A 20,436-nucleotide genomic window follows, 5' to 3' on the forward strand; every position below is an offset into this window, starting at 1 on the left:
AACCCGCTCCCCGATGGGCCCCTACGACGCCCCGAGCTGCGCCCCGTCATCCGCAACCCAGGTTCCTCTGTAGTTGGAGCGGGGCTGGGCTGGGCTGCTGTTGGTTGTGGGTCTCTGGGATCTCCGTGCTTGCAGTGGGCCTGGGGGTCGGTGTCCCGATGAGGGGGCGCAGCTCGGGGAACGGCTTCTGGTGGTCCTGACGTCTCCGGCCAGTTTGCAGTTTTCCTCTGGAGTTGGAGCGGGGCTGGGCTGGGCTGCTGCTGGCTGTGGGTCTCTGGGATCTCCGTGCTTGCGGTGGGCCTGGGGGTCGGTGTCCCGTTGGCCCTGACGTCTCCGGTGACAGTGCAAAGCCCCCGCGCCGGTGCAATGGGCGGGGAGCTGGAGTGGGGAGGGAAGAGGTCACACACATGGCCGGGAAGCAGAGGGGTGTAGGTGGGGTGAAACTGAAGCGTGCGACAATCTGCTGCTGTCTGCCCCGCTGAGTTAAAAAGTTCCCACGCAAGACTCACGAAACACTGTGTATAGTGAGTCTACCGTGGGAACGTTTTAACTCAGCGGGCAGGCAGCAGCATATTGTCAATTATTAACCCTCCCGCGCAATATACCCTCACCTTCTCTTTTATGAATGGGGATTTAGTTCCCCTTTCTTCGAGGACCGACCGGAGGTTCCGCTGTCACCTCTGCGGGCCGCCCTCGGTGAACGTTTTCAAGGACCTTTCTTCAAGGACCGAAAAAATGGCCGCTATTCGGAGGTTTTCGTTATTTGGATCTTCGGATAAAAGGTTGTGCACCTGTAGTAGGATTCATTTTTTCATGTTGCAGTCGACTAAGGAAATCCTTCTAATTGATCAGTTCATATTAGAATTTGCATTTACAGTCAATAAGATATCTGAAATATACCTTCATTAATGTACCTGATACTCATTGTAATGAAGTTTAAAACATATTTAATCCTCCTTCAGTTTGAAAGATTGTATAAATTACAGCAAGTGTAAACGTACAGCTTTTTATTGGTGGTCATGCTGATTTATTTTAGAAGGTGATTATCTAAAACATCAATAAACAGATTGAGTATAGGTTCTCCACTTGCTGGTGGCAGTTATGTTAATCACAAAGGAACTGGACAGTTAAATTACTTGCATTTGTATTGAAATTATATTTACTAAAAACAATTTATTTAAATATTGTAATTTTATCTCAGCCACTTAAACATCGAATCTTGATTTAAACAGCTTATGTATTCTTGCAAAATAAAAGACTGCACTGTAATTTATGCCAGCCCAATTAAAGTTGCAGTCAATAGTGATTGTTGTAGATAACTGCAGCATATTGACATCAGTGTTTGATCTTGTACATTAATAATGCACCATGAATATTGTGAGCACAGAAGTTGTTTGAACATGGAGTTATAGAGACATGAAATGGAAGCAGATCTGAGTGCACATCATCAGCGGTCACTCAAAACGAGTATGACTGTCCTCTCCTCTCCATAGGGTCGTCTACTTGTGGGTCTGCAGATGTCTGTAGAGGCCGATCCACGATCCACACACCTTGGTGCAACATGGGCAGTGGAGACTGGCGGTGGTTGGTAGTCGTCGAGCCCCCTTCTCTCTCTCTCTCTCTCTCCCCTTACGATGCTGTCACTTTGTCTCTGCGACACGGCGTAGTTCCATTTCATGACGTGCAGCTCCTTCCTGCACGGATTTCCTCCAGGAGCGCCTGTCCAGTGCAATGTGCTCCCAGTTGCTTGATGTGATGTGGAATTTCTTCAGACTGTTCTTGATGTTGTCCTTGAAGCGTTTCTTTGGCCCGCCGGGGGTTCGCCGACCTTCCTTCAATTGAGAGTACAGGATTTGTTTAGGGAGACGTGTGTTGGACATGCGGATGACATGACCAGTCCATCAAAGTTGGTGCTGCATTATTGTGGTGGTGATGCTGGTCATGTTGGCTTCCTCCAATACGCTGATGTTGGTGCGTTTGTCCTCCCAGCTGATCCTCAGAATCTTTCATAAGGATCTTTGATGGTATTGTTCCAGGTCTCTCAGGTGCCTGCTGTAGGTGGTCCATGACTCGATTCCATACAACAGGGTGGAGAGGACAACGGCTCTGTAAACCAGCAGTTTTGTTTGAGCCTTTAGGTCTCGGTCTTCAAAGACTCTTTTCCTGAGTCTGGCATAGGCTCCGCTGGCACAACTCAGGCGATGGTTGACCTCGGAGTCGATGTCAGCTTATAACCATATAACAATTACAGCACGGAACAGGCCATCTCGGCCCTTCAAGCCCGTGCCGAACACTTATTTTCCCCTAGTCCCATCTACCTGCACTCAGACCATAACCCTCCATTCCTTTCCCGTCCATATACCTATCCAATTTATTTGAGGAAAGAATGCTGCCAACGTTGGGGAAGTGGTCAACGTTTTCAATAGTGGTATCGTCCACTTTTATCATGGGCTGGGTAGACGGCTGGTTGGGTGGAGTTGATTTAGGACCTGGGTCCTCTTGATATTTAAGGCTAGGCCCATGGCTCTGTATGCCTTGGCAAAGGCATTCAGGATGCCCTGGAGGTCTTCTGCAGAGTGTGCTGCAATGACGCAGTTGTCTGCATACTGAAGCTCCATGATGGCGGTGTTACTGACTTTGCTCTTGGCCTTCAACCTATTAAGGTTGAAGAGCCCACCGTCTGTTCTGTAGATTGGGATCCCCTGTGGCAGCTCTTCACCAATGCGATGATGCATCCCTGTTTGACCCACGCTTTCACAGTGAAGGGCTCAGACTCAGAGCCACAGTTGCTGAGCACATCATTCACACATTTACACCAATCCCATTTTATCCTCTCTACATTTCCAAAGTCGGCTTTGAACTCTGCAGAGAATATTTCAAATTGTAGGAGGCGTCGTTAAAGTGCTAAAAATACTAAAAATAGAAATAGAATAAATGCTAAAAATATAAATAAACAACAGGATAGTATAAAACTTTTTTTTCTAATAGTTGTCTGTGATGTCTTTACTTTACCCAGAGAAAGAAATGCAAGAGGGGAAGGGGAAAGTTAAACAACAGCCATATAAATGTAAGGAATGGGTAGAATTCTAAATATAACTTACGACATATTCTACGTCAGAGTACAAGCATGAAATAATGATGTGATTGGTGTTCATCAGAACATTGTGAGTTAATGTTTTGGGAGAAACATCTGCCTCATTGTGTGGTTTCACAAATTTATTTGACCATGAAGAGACTAATTACATTATTAAAATTAGATTTTTTTTATTAATTATAAAATATTTTTATTTGCAGACAGTTAAGCTAAAGGCAGAAGCAAGACTGGAATTACTGAGACAGATTGGGGTTGCTGTGGACACATGGTTGAAAAGTGCCATGAATCAAGTAATGGAGGAATTAGAAAATGAGCGTTGGGCAAGTCTCCCTGCACTCCCCAACAGTGATACTGTGCATTTGGTAAGATTTCAATATGTATTTTAGCGACCATCACCATTTCTCCCCATTTACACAGCATTGTCACAATACCACACTGGCATTCAGATAGAAATGAAAAGTTTCCTCCAACTAAACATTGAGATGGCCAACCTGTTTATCGTCTGTTTCAAGTGTGCACTCCACTCTTCACTTGGCAACAATCTTAGAACCAGACCTGTAAAAACTGCTTGTCGTATTGAAAACATGTGTGAATTTCTGATTACTCAAACAACCCCTTCTGAAACATTAACAGACTAAAATCAGCCTCAAGTCATTAACTGCTAAAAATCCTCATTCATGCCTTTATACCTTCAGTCTTCATCAACCAATGTACGAGCTGACCTCCCCACAATCCTTGGTTGCACATTCCATAAGTTGGAGCTCATCAAGTCTACAAAATCCCTACTCTCAAAAGCTCCCATACATCTTTGCCCAATGACATTGACTTTTCGATCAGTAGTGCTTCAATTGTAACTTTCTCTTCCTTGCTTTTAAATCTCTTCGCAAATCTTTATTACTTCTTCTTTGCAGAATCTCTGTGCTTCCAGTACCAGTTCTTAGGCATCCTTTATTCCTCGACCAAGCTTTTCAATTGTATTCCTGAATTCATTAACTAAATCCTACTGTCTCTATACCTCTGCGACCCTCTTAAAGACACTCTTTTAAAACCTATCTTTTTGACCATGGTTTTAATAATTTGTCCTAAGATTTCTGTATCAGAATTTTCTCTAAAATAGTGGGATATTGGACTTCACTAAAGGCATTTGTTATTTCATTGAGATTAGGTATTTAGTATTAATATTAATCATTTGTTTTAATCATGACTGAGCTGGTATTTATTGTGGCTGCAGTAAAAGTCCAATAAAGTTAGGATCGCTTTTTTCCTCAAAAAAATTAAGTCTAATAAATTTTAGATTGATACCCAATTAATTTAGGTTCCTCTGTATGATGTGGTTAACTTCGAAAGCATACGTCATGTGAACTTGAGTTTGTTTATTAACGGACAATTTCATATGTAAATTTGTAGAATTCTAAAAAGTGATAGCGCAGGAGGAGGCTATCTATGCTGGCATGTGTGTTTGTTGATACATTTTTGGTGGCAGCTTCAAGACAATGTAATATAAATTAAGAGTTGGGCACTTTACAAAAAAACACATTGTAATGGAAATTGGTTTAACTTCTCAGCATTGAAAGCGACAAGTTTTAGTTGAGCACAGGCCGGTAAATAAATTTGAGGCTTAAATCAGCCATAATCTGACTGGTAGAACAGGCTTAAGAGACTGAATCCCCTTCTCTTCCTAGGCACAACATAAGATTTACATCATCTACAATACTTGTAAATAGGAATACTTTTTATATTGCAGTTTTATGCTCATATAAAATTAGTGCTATGCATTCAGTTTTATTTATAATTATGATCATGCATAGCCCACATTGAAAAATAATTAGTTACGTACAATCTGCTAGTGCAATTAATACTATTCAGAAACTAGTCCTTACTGTCAGGATACTCATTTTAATGTTCCATAAGTAAATTAAGTGCTTATTTTCCTTCCTAGTTAATATTTCAAGTCGTCGCCAGTTGACTATCAACTTTGGTGCAGTCTAAGTTGATGAGCCTGAGTGTGGCTGGTAAAACCAACCCTGGAGGCTCATACTCTTGGACAGAGGGGGCTCTGGAAAAAAAAGTTCTGTCAAGTACAGATGCTGAAACCTTCATACGTTCCCTGGCTCTGTTGGCTCAGTTCTGTTGGCTGCCTTCAAAACAGTCCCTTTTGGTCAAAGTGTTGCTAGCCTGTTCTGTCTTAGGTACCAGAGACCAGCTATGTTGCAGGAATGACTGAATACGTCGTGGATGCAATCCTTCTATTACTTTCTTGAACGTCCCAGATCTGGTGCAAGAACTCCATAAAGGAGGCACGTGCCAGATGGGAGCTGTCCACATGGATTAGGTGGCCTGTTCAGTGCAAATGTCCCCTCAGGATTGTGGCCTCAATGCTGACCAGGCTGATCTTGTCCAGAATTTGCAAGTTTGTCACCCTTGTCACCCTGTCCTACTATTTTGTGCTCACAAGTGACTGCAGAGATCTCAATATATTTGAGCTGTTTGATGTATTTCCTGGAAAGCACGCAAGTCTCACAGTGATATAAAAGGCTTGTGAGTATGATTGCTTTGATAGCTTTGATCTTAGATGGCAGCTTGATGTTTCTGTCGTTCATCACATGAGAGTTCAGACTGACAAGCCTTGCTGATTGGGGTTGCTATTTCCATGTCGAGAAAGCCATCAGAACAGATGATGCTGGGTACTTGAAATGATCGACTATCTTCAGCCAGCTTATACTGAAAGGATTTGCCACAGAGCTTGGAGCAAGTTAGTGTAGGACCTCTGTCTTATCGAGACTGATTGTAAGGCCAAAGAGTTGTGAATCTTTGGCAAACATGTCAACAATGATTTAAAGGTCAAAATCTGAAAGTGCTAAAGAACACAGTTGTTAGCAAACAGTGTTTCAAAGATCAGTCGCTCAAGTGTCTTGGTCCTTGCATTCGATCTCTGGAGGTCAAAGAGCGAGACACTCATTCTGTATCTCAAGTACACTCCTCTATCAAGGTCACATATGGCATGATGCATGTCCTGGATGCATAAAAAACAGGTTGGACAGGACTGGAGCAAGAACACAACCCTGTTTCACACTATTGAAATGTCAAATATGTTCATAGCAATATATTGGAACTATTTATTTCTCATGATCATGCACATATCAAGTCTACCAAATTATAGTTTAGTTACTCAGATGGAGCTTGTTTATTACCATATAACCATATAACAATTACAGCACGGAAACAGGTCATCTCGGCCCTACAAGTCCGTGCCGAACAATTATTTTCACCTAGTCCCATCTACCTGCACTCAGACCATAACCCTCCATTCCTTTCCCATCCATATACCTATCCAATTTATTTTTAAATGATAAAATCGAATCTGCCTCCACCACTTCCACTGGAAGCTCATTCCACACAGCTACCACTCTCTGAGTAAAGAAGTTCCCCCTCATGTTACCCCTAAACTTCTGTCCCTTAATTCTGAAGTCATGTCCTCTTGTGTGAATCTTCCCTACTCTCAATGGGAAAAGCTTGTCCACGTCAACTCTGTCTATCCCTCTCATCTCTTTTGGCCACAACTTAAATATTCATCCAAAATAGGAATATCTTTAGGCTAATGTTGATAACTTAACCTTATCCCAAAAGTTATAACGGATAGATAGTTATAATAGAAGTTATAATAGATAGTTTTTAAATTTAGCTTGTATCATAAAACTTTTTTTAGATGATATAAATATATCACTTTTTATTTGCATTGCAAACAATATACAATGTTTCTTTGCTGCTTTTTTGCTGCTTTTTTGCTGTAGAAAAGATGTTGAACTCCTTCCCAGTGGCAGATCATAGGTAACACATAATGAAGTCCAAAGCCTTTTAGCAAGAGCATCATCCAGACAAAAATAATGGCATTGCAGGAAAGTGAGAAAGGGAGCAGGTGGTGATGACGCAGAGGTTGGTAGCAGCAGGTGATTTATTTCCAGTTAGACCAATCCTTCATTGTTCCTTTCGTCGTGATACTTTAAACCACCTGAATTGTCACTGACCTTTATTCCTATGTTAACATTTATCATATAATATGATGTTCAGAACACATTGTGGGGAAATAATAATTTCATTTTGCAGTCAGCTGTGGGAAATATCACTTACGTTCCTATTTTGTGGTTAAAACCCGATTACATCATGCTTTTGGAAGTCAGATCATTTGCATTTTGTTCATACAAAGCAACTTTTAATGAAGGGTTTTGCAATGTACGATACGATGGAACTTTATTTATCCCGGGAGGGAAATTGATCTGTCAACAGTCATAAGACACAAAATACCTGAAACATGAAATTAAAGTGACGTGGAAAGGATTGGAGGTGTGCAAAGATTGAAGGGGTGGAGTCGGTCTATCCCACGACAGGAGGGGGAGGAGTTGTACAGTTTGATAGCCACAGGGAAGTAGGATCTACTGTGGTGTTCTGTACTGCATCTTGGTGGAACCAGTCTGTTGCTGAAGGTACTCCTCAGGTTGACCAGTGTGTCATGGAGGGGGTGAGCTGTGTTGTCAAAGATGCTCTGCAGTTTGAGGAGCATCCTCCCCTCCAAGACCACCTCCCATGCATTCAACTCCACCCCCAGGATGGAGCCAGCCTTCTTGATGAGTTTATTAATCCTATTAGCATCCGCGGCCTTTGCCTTGCTGTTCAATCACACGACAGCAAAGAAGATGGTACTGGCTTCCATCGATTGGTAGAACATCTGCAGCATCTTACTGCAGACATTGAAAGAGCGGAGCTTTCACAAAATGTACAGCTGTAGTATTAACTGCAAGCAGCAAACCAAGAGGTTCAAATATTAGAGGTTTTTACGTTTATTTTTAAATCTTGTCTGTCACAAGTATGGATTTCCCAACAGAATTCCCAATGGGGAACTTAGAATGCACTAGTGCCACTGCTACTTTTTCTGGAATGACTATTAAATTGAAACTTGATATTATAGGAAACTAGACCAAGTGCAGAACCATTGGGTCTGCTCCCCCAACACAACATTCCACCACTCACCCGCTCCCCCAACACAACCCGTTCTCCTAACGCAATATTCCACCACTCATGCAGAGCCCCCAACTGCGCAGGTGCGGCTCATTTCTCCTCATCCCCCAGTACTCCCTCCTCGTCTTATTCACCCTCCCTCTTCAATCGCTATAGAGGGAGGGGTGGTAGAGAGTGAGGGGGAGGGGAGTAGAGAGGGATGAGGAGGGAGCAGAGGGGAGGGGAGTAGAGAGAGAGGGAGAGGGGCAGATAGGGAGGGGGTAGAGAGAGATAGGGAGGGGTAGAGAGGGAGAGGGAGGGTAGAGAGGGAGTGTAGACGTGGCAACTACCCTCCCTATCCCCTCCTCTCCCCCAATCCCCACACTCTCCCTCCTCACCTCCCTAGTGGCCACATCGTCGCGAGGCCTCACCGCTGCGGTCTCGATATCTCCTTCACCGCGGTCTCGATGCCTCCTTGATGGCCGCGTAAAACCCCAGCCGGAGCGTCGTGGGTAGAAGCCCGGGTCGGAAAAGCAGAACGTAAATTTAAATGCGGCCCCCCTGACGTCACTGGAAGCTGGTGACCGCCCACTCCCCCTTGGTGGCCGCCCCCCCTCGTGATGTCACTTGAAGCGGGTTGAAGGACGTTTGCCGTTTAAAAACTTAGTTTTAGCTATTTTCAAAACGCTATAACTTGTGAAATATAGCATGAAATGTGAAGTGAAGCAGTTTATTTTGTCGACGGGTTTAATGTGATTAATAATCTGAAAATTTCTGCGCTAGCGCGTGCCGTTTTTACGAAGGTAGAATGACACATATACACACGCATACATGCACACATGCACTAGTGCCACTGCTACTTTTTCTGGAATGACTATTAAATTGAAACTTGATATTATAGGAAACTAGACCAAGTGCAGAACCGTTGGGTATATATGTATATAACATAAATTATATCTATCTATCTATCTATCTATCTATCTATCTATCTATCTATCTATCTATCTATCTATCTATCTATCTATGCACATACAAGATGAGACTTTTAATAAGTGTATAGATATATATATTTAAGAAAGAACTGCAGGTGCTGGAAAAATCGAAGGTGGACAAAAATGCTGGAGAAACTCAGCGGGTGAGACAGCATCTATGAAACATAGAAACATAGAAATAGGTGCAGGAGTAGGCCATTCTGCCCTTCGAGCCTGCACCACCATTCAATATGATCATGGCTGAAGCAAAGAAATAGGTGAAATTTTGGGTCTTGACCCTTCATTAGACTGTCTGTCCCTCCCCATAGCTCTTGGGGCTAATGGAATCAAGGTGATATGGGGAGACAGCAGGAACGGGGTACTGATTTTGGATGATCAGCCATGATCATATTAAATGGCGGTGCTGGCTCGAAAGGCCGAATGGCCTACTCCTGCACCTATTTTCCATGTTTCTATGAAAAGTTGAGAATTGAGGCTCATTAAGAATCTAACTGTTGCTGGGATCCACTGGTTTTGGGAGCAAAATCATGACAAAAATAGGAAGCATCTGCATCTAATGCAGTTGAGGAACCAAACATTGGCATTACACCCACCCAAAAAAAAAATCTTTCCAGGCATTTTCAGTTATAGGCTGCTGATCTGAAGTTTGAATCTAATTGTCAATAAGGAAAATTGTTTAATTTTTTTTAAGTGTGTACGGCGCTTCATTACCTAATACTAAATGTTTATACACTAATAATTTCTAACCATTTATCATCGAATCATAGTGATGCAGTGTGGAAATGGGCACTTCTGCCCAGCTTGTCCACACCAGCCAACATGTACCAGCTACACTAGTTCCACCTGCCTGCGTTTGGTCCATATCCCTCCAATCTTGTCCTATCCATGTACCTGTACCATGTAATTTAAATGTTGGAAGAGTCCCAGCCTCAACTACCTCCTCTGGCAGCTTGTTCCATACACCCTCCACCCTTTGTTTGAAAAGATTACCCCTCAGATTCCTATTAAATCTTATCACCTTAAACCTATGTGCCCTGGTCGTCGATTCACTTGCTCTGGGCAAGAGATTCTGTGCATCTACACGATCTGTTCCCCTCATGATTTTATACACCTCTATAAGATCACCCCCCCCCCTTATTCTCTTGCGCTCCAGGGAATAGTCCCAGCTAACTCAACGTCTCCCTATAGCTCAGACCCTCTAGTCCTGGCAACATCCTCATAAATCTTCTCTGTACCCTTTCTAGCTTGACAACATCTTTCCTATAACATGATGAACAGAATACTCTAAATGCCGTCTCACCAACGTCTTATACAATTGTAACATGACCTCCCAACTTCTATACTCAATACCCTGACTGATGAAGGCCAAATGTACCAAAAGCCTTTTTGACCACCTTATCTACCTGCAACTCCACCTTCAAGAAACCATGCACCTGCACTCCTAGATCCTTCTGCTCTATTACACTCCCCAGAGCCCTGTCGTTCACTGTGTAGGTCCTGCCCATGTTAAACTTCCCAAACTGCAACACCTCACATTTCTCTGTATTAAATTCCATTAACCATTCCTCAGCCCACCTAGCAATTTTGCACAATCATCTTCACTATCTGCAATCACCCACTTTTGTATCATCAGCAAATTTGCTAATCTTGCCATGTATGTTCTCGTCCAAATCATTGATGTAGATGACCAACTGTAACGGGCCCGGCACCAAACCTGAGTCACATACCAACAGTCCGAGAAGCAACCTTCCACCATCACCCTCTGCTTCCTTCCATGGCCAATTTTCTATCCTTTCAGCTATCTCTCCTTGCATCCCATGCGATCTAACCTTCTAGAGCAACCTACCATGCGGAACTTTGTTGAACGCTTTACTGATCCATATCAGGCAGCATCTGTGGAGAGAGAAATTGAGTTAATCGTTCAGGTTGAACTGAAATGTCATCTCTTCTCTCTCCATGGGTCCTGTCTGATCTGCTGAATATGTTTAAAGTTTCATGAGTAAACATTTGGGCTGAGTGGTTTCCACTACAGCTCGGCATTTAATACCATCCTACCCTCCAAGCTGGTTACCAAGCTCTCAGATCTGGGTCTCTGAGCATCCCTCTGCAATTGGATCCTCGACTTCCTCATTCACAGACCTCAGTCTGTCCGTATTGGTGGAAATGTGTCATCCTCGAAAACATTCAGCACGGGAGCACCTCAAGGCTGCGTGCTCAGCCCCCTGCTGTACTCACTCTACACTCATGACTGTGTTGCCGGACATAGTGCGAACTCCATCATTAAATTCGCCGACGACACCACTGTTGTGGGACATATCACTGATGGGGACGTGTCAGAGTATAGAAGTGAGATTGATCGATTGACCAAATGGTGCCAGCACAATAACCTGGCTCGCAACACCAGCAAAACCAAGGAACTGATTGTGGACTTTGGAAGGGGTAGGATGGGGACCCACAGTCCCGTTTATATCAACGAGTTGATGATGGAAAGGGTCAAGAACTTCAAATTCCTGGGTGTGCATATTTCCGAAGATCTCTCCTGGTCCCAGAACACAGATGCAATCATAAAGAAAGCACATCAGCGCCTCTACTTCCTGAGAAGATTACGGAGAGTTGGTATGTCAAGGAGGACTCTCTTGAACTTCTACAGGTGCACAGTAGAGAGCATGCTGACCGGTTGCATCGTGGCTTGGTACGACAACCTGAGCGTCCAGGAGCAGAAAAGGCTGCAAAAAGTTGTAACCACTGCCCAGTCCATCATCGGCTCTGACCTCCCTACCATTGTGGGGATCTATCGCAGTCGCTGCCTCAAAAAGGCTGCCAGCATCATCAAGGACCCACACCATCCTGGCCACACACTCATCTTTCCTCTGCCATCAGGTAGAAGGTACAGGAGCCTGAAATCTGCAACATTCAGGTTCAAGAGCACCTTCTTACCCACAGCCATCAGACTATTAAACACAACTTCAAACAACTCTGAACTTTAACTTTAACAACTTTATGATTGCACTTTATCTGTTTATTGATGTGTGTATATATATATATCTATTCTATGGTATATGGACTCACTGATCTGATCTGTATTTATAACCACAATATCCTGTTGTGCTGCAGCAATGCAAGAATTTCATTGTCCTATCTGGGACACATAAACTCTCTTGACTTGACTTGACTTGACCACAGCACCACCCAATGGCAGATGGAATTTGACCATCATATCTACTTTATTAAATGTTCAGTTTTTTTGCGTAAAGTTGTTACATGGAGATAAGAATTGCCATAATTAAAGTGTGACAAAATTTCGACTATCTAACGTTATGAAGTGTTTGATATGTGAATGGAAAGTGAACATTGTATCTGGTAACATGTCTTCAATAGGGCACACATATTTTATTGATTTGCTATTGGGTTATCTTTCTGTGCTTCCTAACTTTTGATATTTTCAAGTGGTGAGTCTTTAAATCTTAATGTAATAGAAACACTTCAGTATGGTAGAAGGTGTTTCGGGTAATTTAGATTCATAAACATTGTAAAGGTACCAGATTTGCAGATAATGCCAAACTCCGCATCTGAAATATGCTTTTCTGTTTCCAGAGTTGATTGCTAAAAGTGATTTTCAAGTTTAGTTGGAGAATGAGTGGGAATCAAGTCAAAGTCAGCATCTAGAGCCAGATTTTGAATACCCCAATTTGATGTTCTCTTTTGGTAAAATAGCTGTGACAGTCAACTTTTTTAAATATACCCCAATCCTTGTCCAGTGCGACTTCTCAATTATTGTTTCATTAAAAACATGTCCCATAGCATTTGGGGTTTACAAATAACAAATGTAGTCGTATTTATATATGATTAAAAATCAATTTGATTGATATTGTTTTGCCTTTATATGTTTGTAAATACCTTCCAATTTAAAAAAAGTGCACATTCATTCAAATGTATATGCATCATAAAATTATTATGAATTTATTACTGGCTCAGGCATTGTAAATGTGTGGAGGTGTCATTTGTATTCTAGATTTAATCCAACATAAGATACAATATAATCTATTTCCTTGAAATATAAAAAACATATTGCTAATATTAGATCGGAATTTTAGTAAGGAATGCCTGACAAAAGGTTCCAATGGGAGGTTATATAGATGAAACTTTGCTCCTGGAATGGAAAGTTAGTTGATAAAAATAAACCTCACAGAATTTATTTTTTTCCCCCTTGCATTCAATTGCAGTACAATTCTAATTTAGTAGAAGAGTCAAGATAGAGATTACAGTACTATTGAAGCACATGAATAATAGATGAGTGAGCTCCTCTATCATATTCTCCTTGCATGGCAGCTCTGTGGATTATTCATGTAATTTATTGTGCTGGTACGGACTGTACCAGTGAATTAATGTTTACCACTAACGTAATTCCTTCTTGAATGAAGACCAGTATTTGGATTTGGATACCACCTCTAATTTACTGATTAGCCCAAAGCTACACCAAACGAAAGTAATACTTTTGAAGTGCAGTCACAAAATTGGATTAAATACAATAAGGTGGCACACTGCAAGATTCCATAAAGCAAAGTGATAGTGACTAGGATCTTTTTTTTGTCAAGCGATGTTTATGGAATGAGACAGATGGAATAATGCCCTAATTCTTTTGTGAAGTAGGGTCTTTCTTTGTACCCACCAGAGAGAGGTTGGGGCCCTGGACATGAAACACAGCATCTTGAAGTACAACACTTTCAGTACTATTCTGACGTGTGATTTCTGCACTCGTCTCTGCAGTGGGACTTGAATCCATTATCTTTTGGCTCGGATGTTTGTGCTGCCTTTGTCCAAGTCAATAATGCACAGACAAAAGGCTATCTAGTTAAAATTTAAACAGCTGACAGGACCTTGATCTGAACTATATTGGTTTAATATTAACTGATTTGGGAGAATGTTTTATTTTGAAGGATTTTGCTGCTTGTAATAGAAATCATTTCAGTGAATTTTCCACTTAGTTCATACTTTCCGACTGCAATCCCAGTAAATGGGGAATCATTTCTGCATGGTCATCGGATATTTCTTCTTATGCTAAATTAGGCCATTAAAAAAAAAAAAAATCCCAATGCTATAAATTACACAATGTCTGCTGTGTGATCTAAAATGTTCTTGTAGTGAACATTGTACAAGATATGCAAAATGGTCATGTTAGTATAGTTTACAAAATACTTGATGTACAGTTAATGTTTCCTCTGGCCAGGATGTGTTGAACCGGGCATCTCAGACTCAAAGGAAGGGTTTGACCATTTGAAAGAGATGAGAAGAAATGTTTTTCTAGATTTCTTTACCACAGGGTATTGGGGAGGCTTGGTCACCAGGTGTATTCAAGCAGAAGGGACTGGATGAATATGAGGTTAGTGCAGATAAGGTTCAATGTAGTTCAATAATAATCTTACACAATCATACCAAGTACAAAAGTGTAAGATAGTAGGCCACATTGAGTCTGTACACGAGTTGCCACATTTTAGGCACTATTCTGTACACTTCAAGTCTGAAAATTAAAAAAATATGGTAGATTCTTAACTTGGCCATTGAGGCCTGTTATCCTGGTGGAGGCACTGTGTCAGAGTTGCAGGAATCGTCCTGGCCAGGTGATGTGTCGATGCCCTCTACTGCAGCTCCTTGCCACTGCAGGCCGTGTCCGTTCCGTGCGCTCAGCCACTTGAAGCAGCACCCAATCTAATGGAGCCCCAGTCTGCTTCAGGGCCTCAGGTGGCCCACTCAGCGAACTCAACCATGGTGATGCTTCATGGCGAGACCCTGCATCAGGACACCTGACTCCTCACAGCTTGCCAAACATGTCAGAAATATTATTGAAGGTTCTCCACTTGCCAAGATAGGTACAGCTTCAATAGTAGACAAGAAACCTGAGGACAAAGCAGCTCACTTTGACCATTTCTCCTACTCTCAGCAGTATTTTTCTTTATGACCATTACAGCAAATCAACAAGGCTTCTATGATGATGCAAGGAATTGCAATGCTGGATTCTTCAGAAGGGTCCCAGCCCAAAAGGTTCATAAATGGCACTGATAAATGATCAGCTGTAATGTTATTAAAGGGCAGAAGGTGAACATGGTACCAGAATGGCCCACATCTGCTTCTGTTTCTTATGTTTGTAGTTCTCCATCTATCATAATCTGGAAACATACATATACTGATGTTTTCCTGTCTGTTTTATTGAATGCTGTGTGGAAGTTGGCCTAAGCTGCCATAATTGATCAGAAATAACTTGTATAAAGAGTTCCACCTTAAAAATCATTTTCAGTTATACACTTGCCATTAAAGGTCCCACATGTTGAATGTGTTATTTCATCTCCAATATAGATTTAAAATTTATTGTGCAAAGTACAGTTTGAAAATTGTTATAGCTTGTAGTCTTTTGTGACAAGTTCTATCAATAAATGTTCATTGATTTCCAAAGCTAGCTATGGAGAGTGTTGATGTGTATCATCAATAGCATAGCTATAGAAACAACTAAGCTTTCTTTTGTAATAGAATATAAACTCATTTTCATTCAAAATAACTTCCACAATCTCAGGGCATTTCGAAATAGTTAGAAATTAATCAATTAAACACTTGTGTAGCAAAAGTGCAAACCAATTTGTACATAAGATTTCAGGTACAACACGAATTAATGTACCAGTTATTTTGTTGTTAGTACGAGATAAAATTGCCAGTTAAGACTTCAAATATGAATAGTGTCCGAGGCAAGGCAGTTTTTTTTCTCAATGTAAAGTCTCATTTAGAAATCATTGAGTTGTATCTGGCTCTTTCAGTCCATTCTCTCCACTTCAATGCCACCTCCATAGCTGCTCTCGTCCTTTTGTAACTGTTCTATTAACATGGTTTTGCTCCAATCTTTTACTGGTAGCCTTGATCGGCAACTTGGCAGAAGAAAGGTCAGTTATTGAAGTGCTCTTGTAGCTCTGTGAAAGGGAATCACTTGTACTACTTTTAAAAACGCAAATATGATTGGTCTGGAACTTGTTTCAAGAAAAATTAAGGGTTTTAACAGGATTGAGTGCACACTGTCGGCAATTTTACCATTATTTTTTTTTAATTCTTGCTTGATTAGAAAAGGTACCAGATGATTTAAAATCATCACTTGCATCCCTTTTATCCATAAAAGATATTGAAAACAAATATTGAAAAATTAAAGTAGATACGAGGATGGCAAGGGTGCAGAAATAATTTAAAATCAAAGTGAGATCAAAATCAATAGTGAACCCCAGTTCAATAGATCAGGTAACCGGTTTAAGTTTCTATGTGAATACTAAGCTATTTCAAGCACCTTTTATTACGTCAGTTTTGCATTGGCCTGGCCTGTCATTCATAATTGCAATTTTTAATTCCTCGTGCAGGGAAGTCTGGATCTTGAAAAGGATGATGGTGAGGAACTTGAGGACAATATGGATGTATTTGACGACAGCAGTTCAAGTCCATCTGGGACATTGCGAATGTATCCTCTTACTTGCACAGTGCTCTATTCATACAAGGTTAGTAGATTGGAAAGATAATAATAATAATAATAAATTTTATTTAATGGGCGCCTTTCAGACATCTCAAGGACACCTTACATAGTAATCGGAATTAAAACATATAATCGGAATAGAACAGGTAAAAAAGACATCACAGAGACACAAATTAAAAACAGAATTCAATCCAAAAACAGAAAATCAAAAACACAGTGTGAAGAGAGAGCAGCGGCAGCCAAAGCGCGCCAGCGTCCACTCTCTCTTCACGGCAGCACAAAGATGATACAAAGAATTGTTTAAAAAGTGATTTTGATGTTTCATAGAAACATAGAAATTAGGTGCAGGAGTAGGCCATTCGGCCCTTCGAGCCTGCACCGCCATTCAATATGATCATGGCTGATCATCCAACTCAGTATCCCGTACCTGCCTTCTCTCCATACCCTCTGATCCCCTTAGCCACAAGGGCCACATCTAACTCCCTCTTAAATATAGCCAATGAACTGGCCTCGACTACCCTCTGTGGCAGGGAGTTCCAGAGATTCACCACTCTCTGTGTGAAAAAAGTTCTTCTCATCTCGGTTTTAAAGGATTTCCCCCTTATCCTTAAGCTGTGACCCCGTGTCCTGGACTTCCCCAACATCGGGAGCAATCTTCCTGCATCTAGCCTGTCCAACCCCTTAAGAATTTTGTAAGTTATCCTTTGTTTTCCTTTATATAGCAGTGGTTGCCAGTAGATTCAAGGTAATCTTCCTACATCAGGCAAGAGAAAATAGTTTAAGTTACACCTCTTAAGTTGTTAAGACAACGACCTTCCCCTCATTGTCAGCAAAGCGAAGGAATTGTTCATCGAGCAGGAAGGATGGAGTACATTGCCAGCCTGCATCAGTGGTGCTGAAATGGAGATGGTCTAAAGCTTCAAGTTCCTAGATGTAATTATCACCAACAATTTGGCCTGATCCAACCAGAATGACAATACAGCCAAGAAAGTACACCAATGCATCTACTTTCTCGGAGGACTGATGAAATGCCAATGATTCTTTACTAATGTTTACAAATGCACCATAGAAAGCCTCCTGTTTTTTGTTTCGATCTAAAGATTCTTTAGAATGTATAATCACCTTTTGGACAAATTTCTCATTTACTTTATCCCTCTTTTGTAGCAGGTGTCAACAATAATTAAAGGTCACATTAACCATATAGCTTTCAGTATTCCCATTACTGCAGTAAATTTTCAGATATTATGCATTTTGTTTGTACAGACCATGCGGAAAACACCTAAATAATTTCAGTCCTGTTACTTGTTTGCACTATTTTCACCACTTCATGGTTGAAAGCAACTTTGCGCAGCACTAGCGCTTAAAAATAAATTCCTGAAACGATCAACCTGACTCATAAACTTGTTTCATACAAGCCCCATTTTTGTGTTTTACTTCAGCAACGCTGTGAAACAGTACCATTTCATGCTTTCTGTATGATTGTGATGTAAATATCTGCTCATCTAATCTATGATGTTAATTATTTCAAATCCATTTTGATTGTAAAAAATTAATTCATTTCATTTTTGTCTTGTCAATCTTTGAGCTGAAGTTGGTAAAGAATGAGTTGATCTGAATCCATATACCATTTCAGTTATAAAATGAATATAAGAAATGTTCTTGCATTTAATTGGGTGAGGCAGATTGTTGCACGTTGTTCCAGTCAGCAACTAACCATGGGTTAATAAACATTCCTCAAATTCCTAGATTAACAGTCCACGTTTTACTGAAATCACATTTTTGGAACTGTATCTTCATCCTTCAGAAAAATGCAATGAACCGGAGGCAGCCAAGTTAAAGAAAATTAGTAATTGCCGTAAAACCATTTAATATTGCACCTCCTCCAACCTCATCTACTGTATCCGCTGTTCCAGGTGTCAACATCTCTACTTCGGCGAGACCAAGCGCAGACTCGGCGATCATTTCACTGAACACCTCCACTCAGTCCATCTTAACCTGCCCGATCTCCCGGTGGCTCAGCACTTCAACCCCTCCTCCCATTCCCAATCTGATCTTTCTGTCCTGGGCCTCCTCCATTGTCAGAGTGAGGCTCACTGCAAATTGGAGGAACAGTGCCTCATATTTTGCTTGGCTGGTTTATACCCCAGCGGTATGAACATTGACTTCTCTAACTTCAGATAGCCCTTGCTTTCTCTCTCCATCCCTTTCCCCTTCCCAGTTCTACCACTAGTCTTACTGTCTCCGACTACATGCTATCTTTATCCCTCCCCCTCCCCTGACATCAGTCTGAAGAAAGGTCTCGACTCGAAACGGCACCCGTTCCTTCTCTCCAGAGATGCTGCCTCACCCGCTGAGTTACTCCAGCATTTTCTGTCTACCTACTATTTGCATAAGGTGTAGGAAGGAACTGCAGATGCTGGCTTAAACCGAAGTCTGAAGAAGGGTCTCGACCTGAAACGTCACCCATTCCTTCTCTCCAGAGATGCTGCCTGACCCGCTGAGTTACTCCAGCTTTTTATGTCTACTATTTTCATAATTCTCTTTTTGTTGTACTTTAGGCTAACCAGCCTGATGAGCTTACCATTGAAGAACATGAACTCTTGGAAGTAATTGAAGATGGAGACATGGAAGACTGGGTGAAGGTTTGTGATGCATTTTTAATTTTTTTTTAAATGGGTTTAAATGCAGGCTAGGAAGGAATGTAAGTACCATTGCCTCTGGAGCTTCACTTTAACCACCTTAGGTATACTTGCCATGTGTATGTTGAATGTACACTTAGTGTTCATTGGCAAGGCTTCTGTCTTGGATGCCTCCCATCCCAAGGCACAAGTGCACATCTCTAAAATACATTGAGATGTAGTTTGTGAAAGATGCCATACAAATACCAGCATTTTAAGTGCTGCAAATTTTCATTTGTCCTTTAGCTGCATAATTGTAAGAGTAACTTTATGTTATAGCTTGTGTTTTGGTGAAGATACTATTTCAAGGTAATGAATACTGACCATGTTAGTGGCATTTGAATTATATACCTTTCAATATATTTTTAAAATCTTGGATTTTTTTCATTACAAGCTTTATTTTCATTACTTGTATTTTTAACAAATGGCATTTGTGTAGCAGTTCTTTTACTACTCAGTATTTTTTTCATTGTAAAGCATTCTTTTCTATTGAAGATGAGTTCAATGAAGCCATTGAGATTAATTTAATGTATAATCATAGCATGTAATTTATGAATCTTGTTGAAACGTAACTATATACCTTGAAACAACATAATGAAGGGAGATAACTGATTTTTTGAGTTAATTTATGTTTCAAACTTTAAATGTGGATCAGAACTTATCAGTACAATTTGATGAGCTGGAGCATGGTATGTAATAGAATATCTTCCCACTCACTTATTCATGCTATCTTTTATTTGAAGGCAAGGAATAAGGCCGCACAAGTAGGATATGTACCGGAGAAGTACCTACGGTTTCCAACCTCCAATAGTTTAATCGGTATGCTCCAAACACTGGGTTCCTTGGATGCACGATCTCATTCGTCCAGCAATTCTACAGAGCCTGAGTTGGTTACTGGTGGCATTAATGGAGATTCCAGCGGTAATTTTCTTTTTAATTTTCATCCTCCTTAGAAAATGAGTCACGTAGTCGTAAGTTACAGAGTTAAAAAACAAAGTGCTGAACATACCCAGCAGATCCAGTAACATCTGTTGAAGGGTCATTGACTTGAAATTTTAACTCTCTTTCAATCTGCACCAATTCTACCTGACCTGCTGAGCATTCCAGAACTTTGATTTTAATTCTTATTTCCAACATTTTACAATATTTTTGCTTTCAAGTAGTTTATAGAGTATTCCATTT

At 41.0% G+C, this 20,436-nt stretch overlaps 1 protein-coding gene across 5 annotated transcripts in view; it reads left to right on the plus strand.

The window, feature by feature from the left end:
* The window catches only part of fchsd2 (FCH and double SH3 domains 2), a 207,713-nt gene that overhangs the window by 175,628 nt on the left and 11,649 nt on the right, over positions 1-20,436 (plus strand). For 4 of the 5 annotated variants that reach the window (XM_033023165.1, XM_033023164.1, XM_033023167.1 and 1 more), the window contains 4 exons: positions 3,295-3,456; positions 16,467-16,601; positions 19,135-19,218; positions 19,998-20,175. In XM_033023165.1, the coding sequence (XP_032879056.1) occupies positions 3,295-3,456; positions 16,467-16,601; positions 19,135-19,218; positions 19,998-20,175 (559 nt within the window). The remainder of the gene's footprint in view (positions 1-3,294; positions 3,457-16,466; positions 16,602-19,134; positions 19,219-19,997; positions 20,176-20,436) is intronic. The other variant, XM_033023168.1, reaches the window with a different exon arrangement.

The sequence above is a fragment of the Amblyraja radiata genome, chromosome 6 (genome assembly GCF_010909765.2).
Source record: "Amblyraja radiata isolate CabotCenter1 chromosome 6, sAmbRad1.1.pri, whole genome shotgun sequence".
NCBI classification, from domain to species: domain Eukaryota; kingdom Metazoa; phylum Chordata; class Chondrichthyes; order Rajiformes; family Rajidae; genus Amblyraja; species Amblyraja radiata.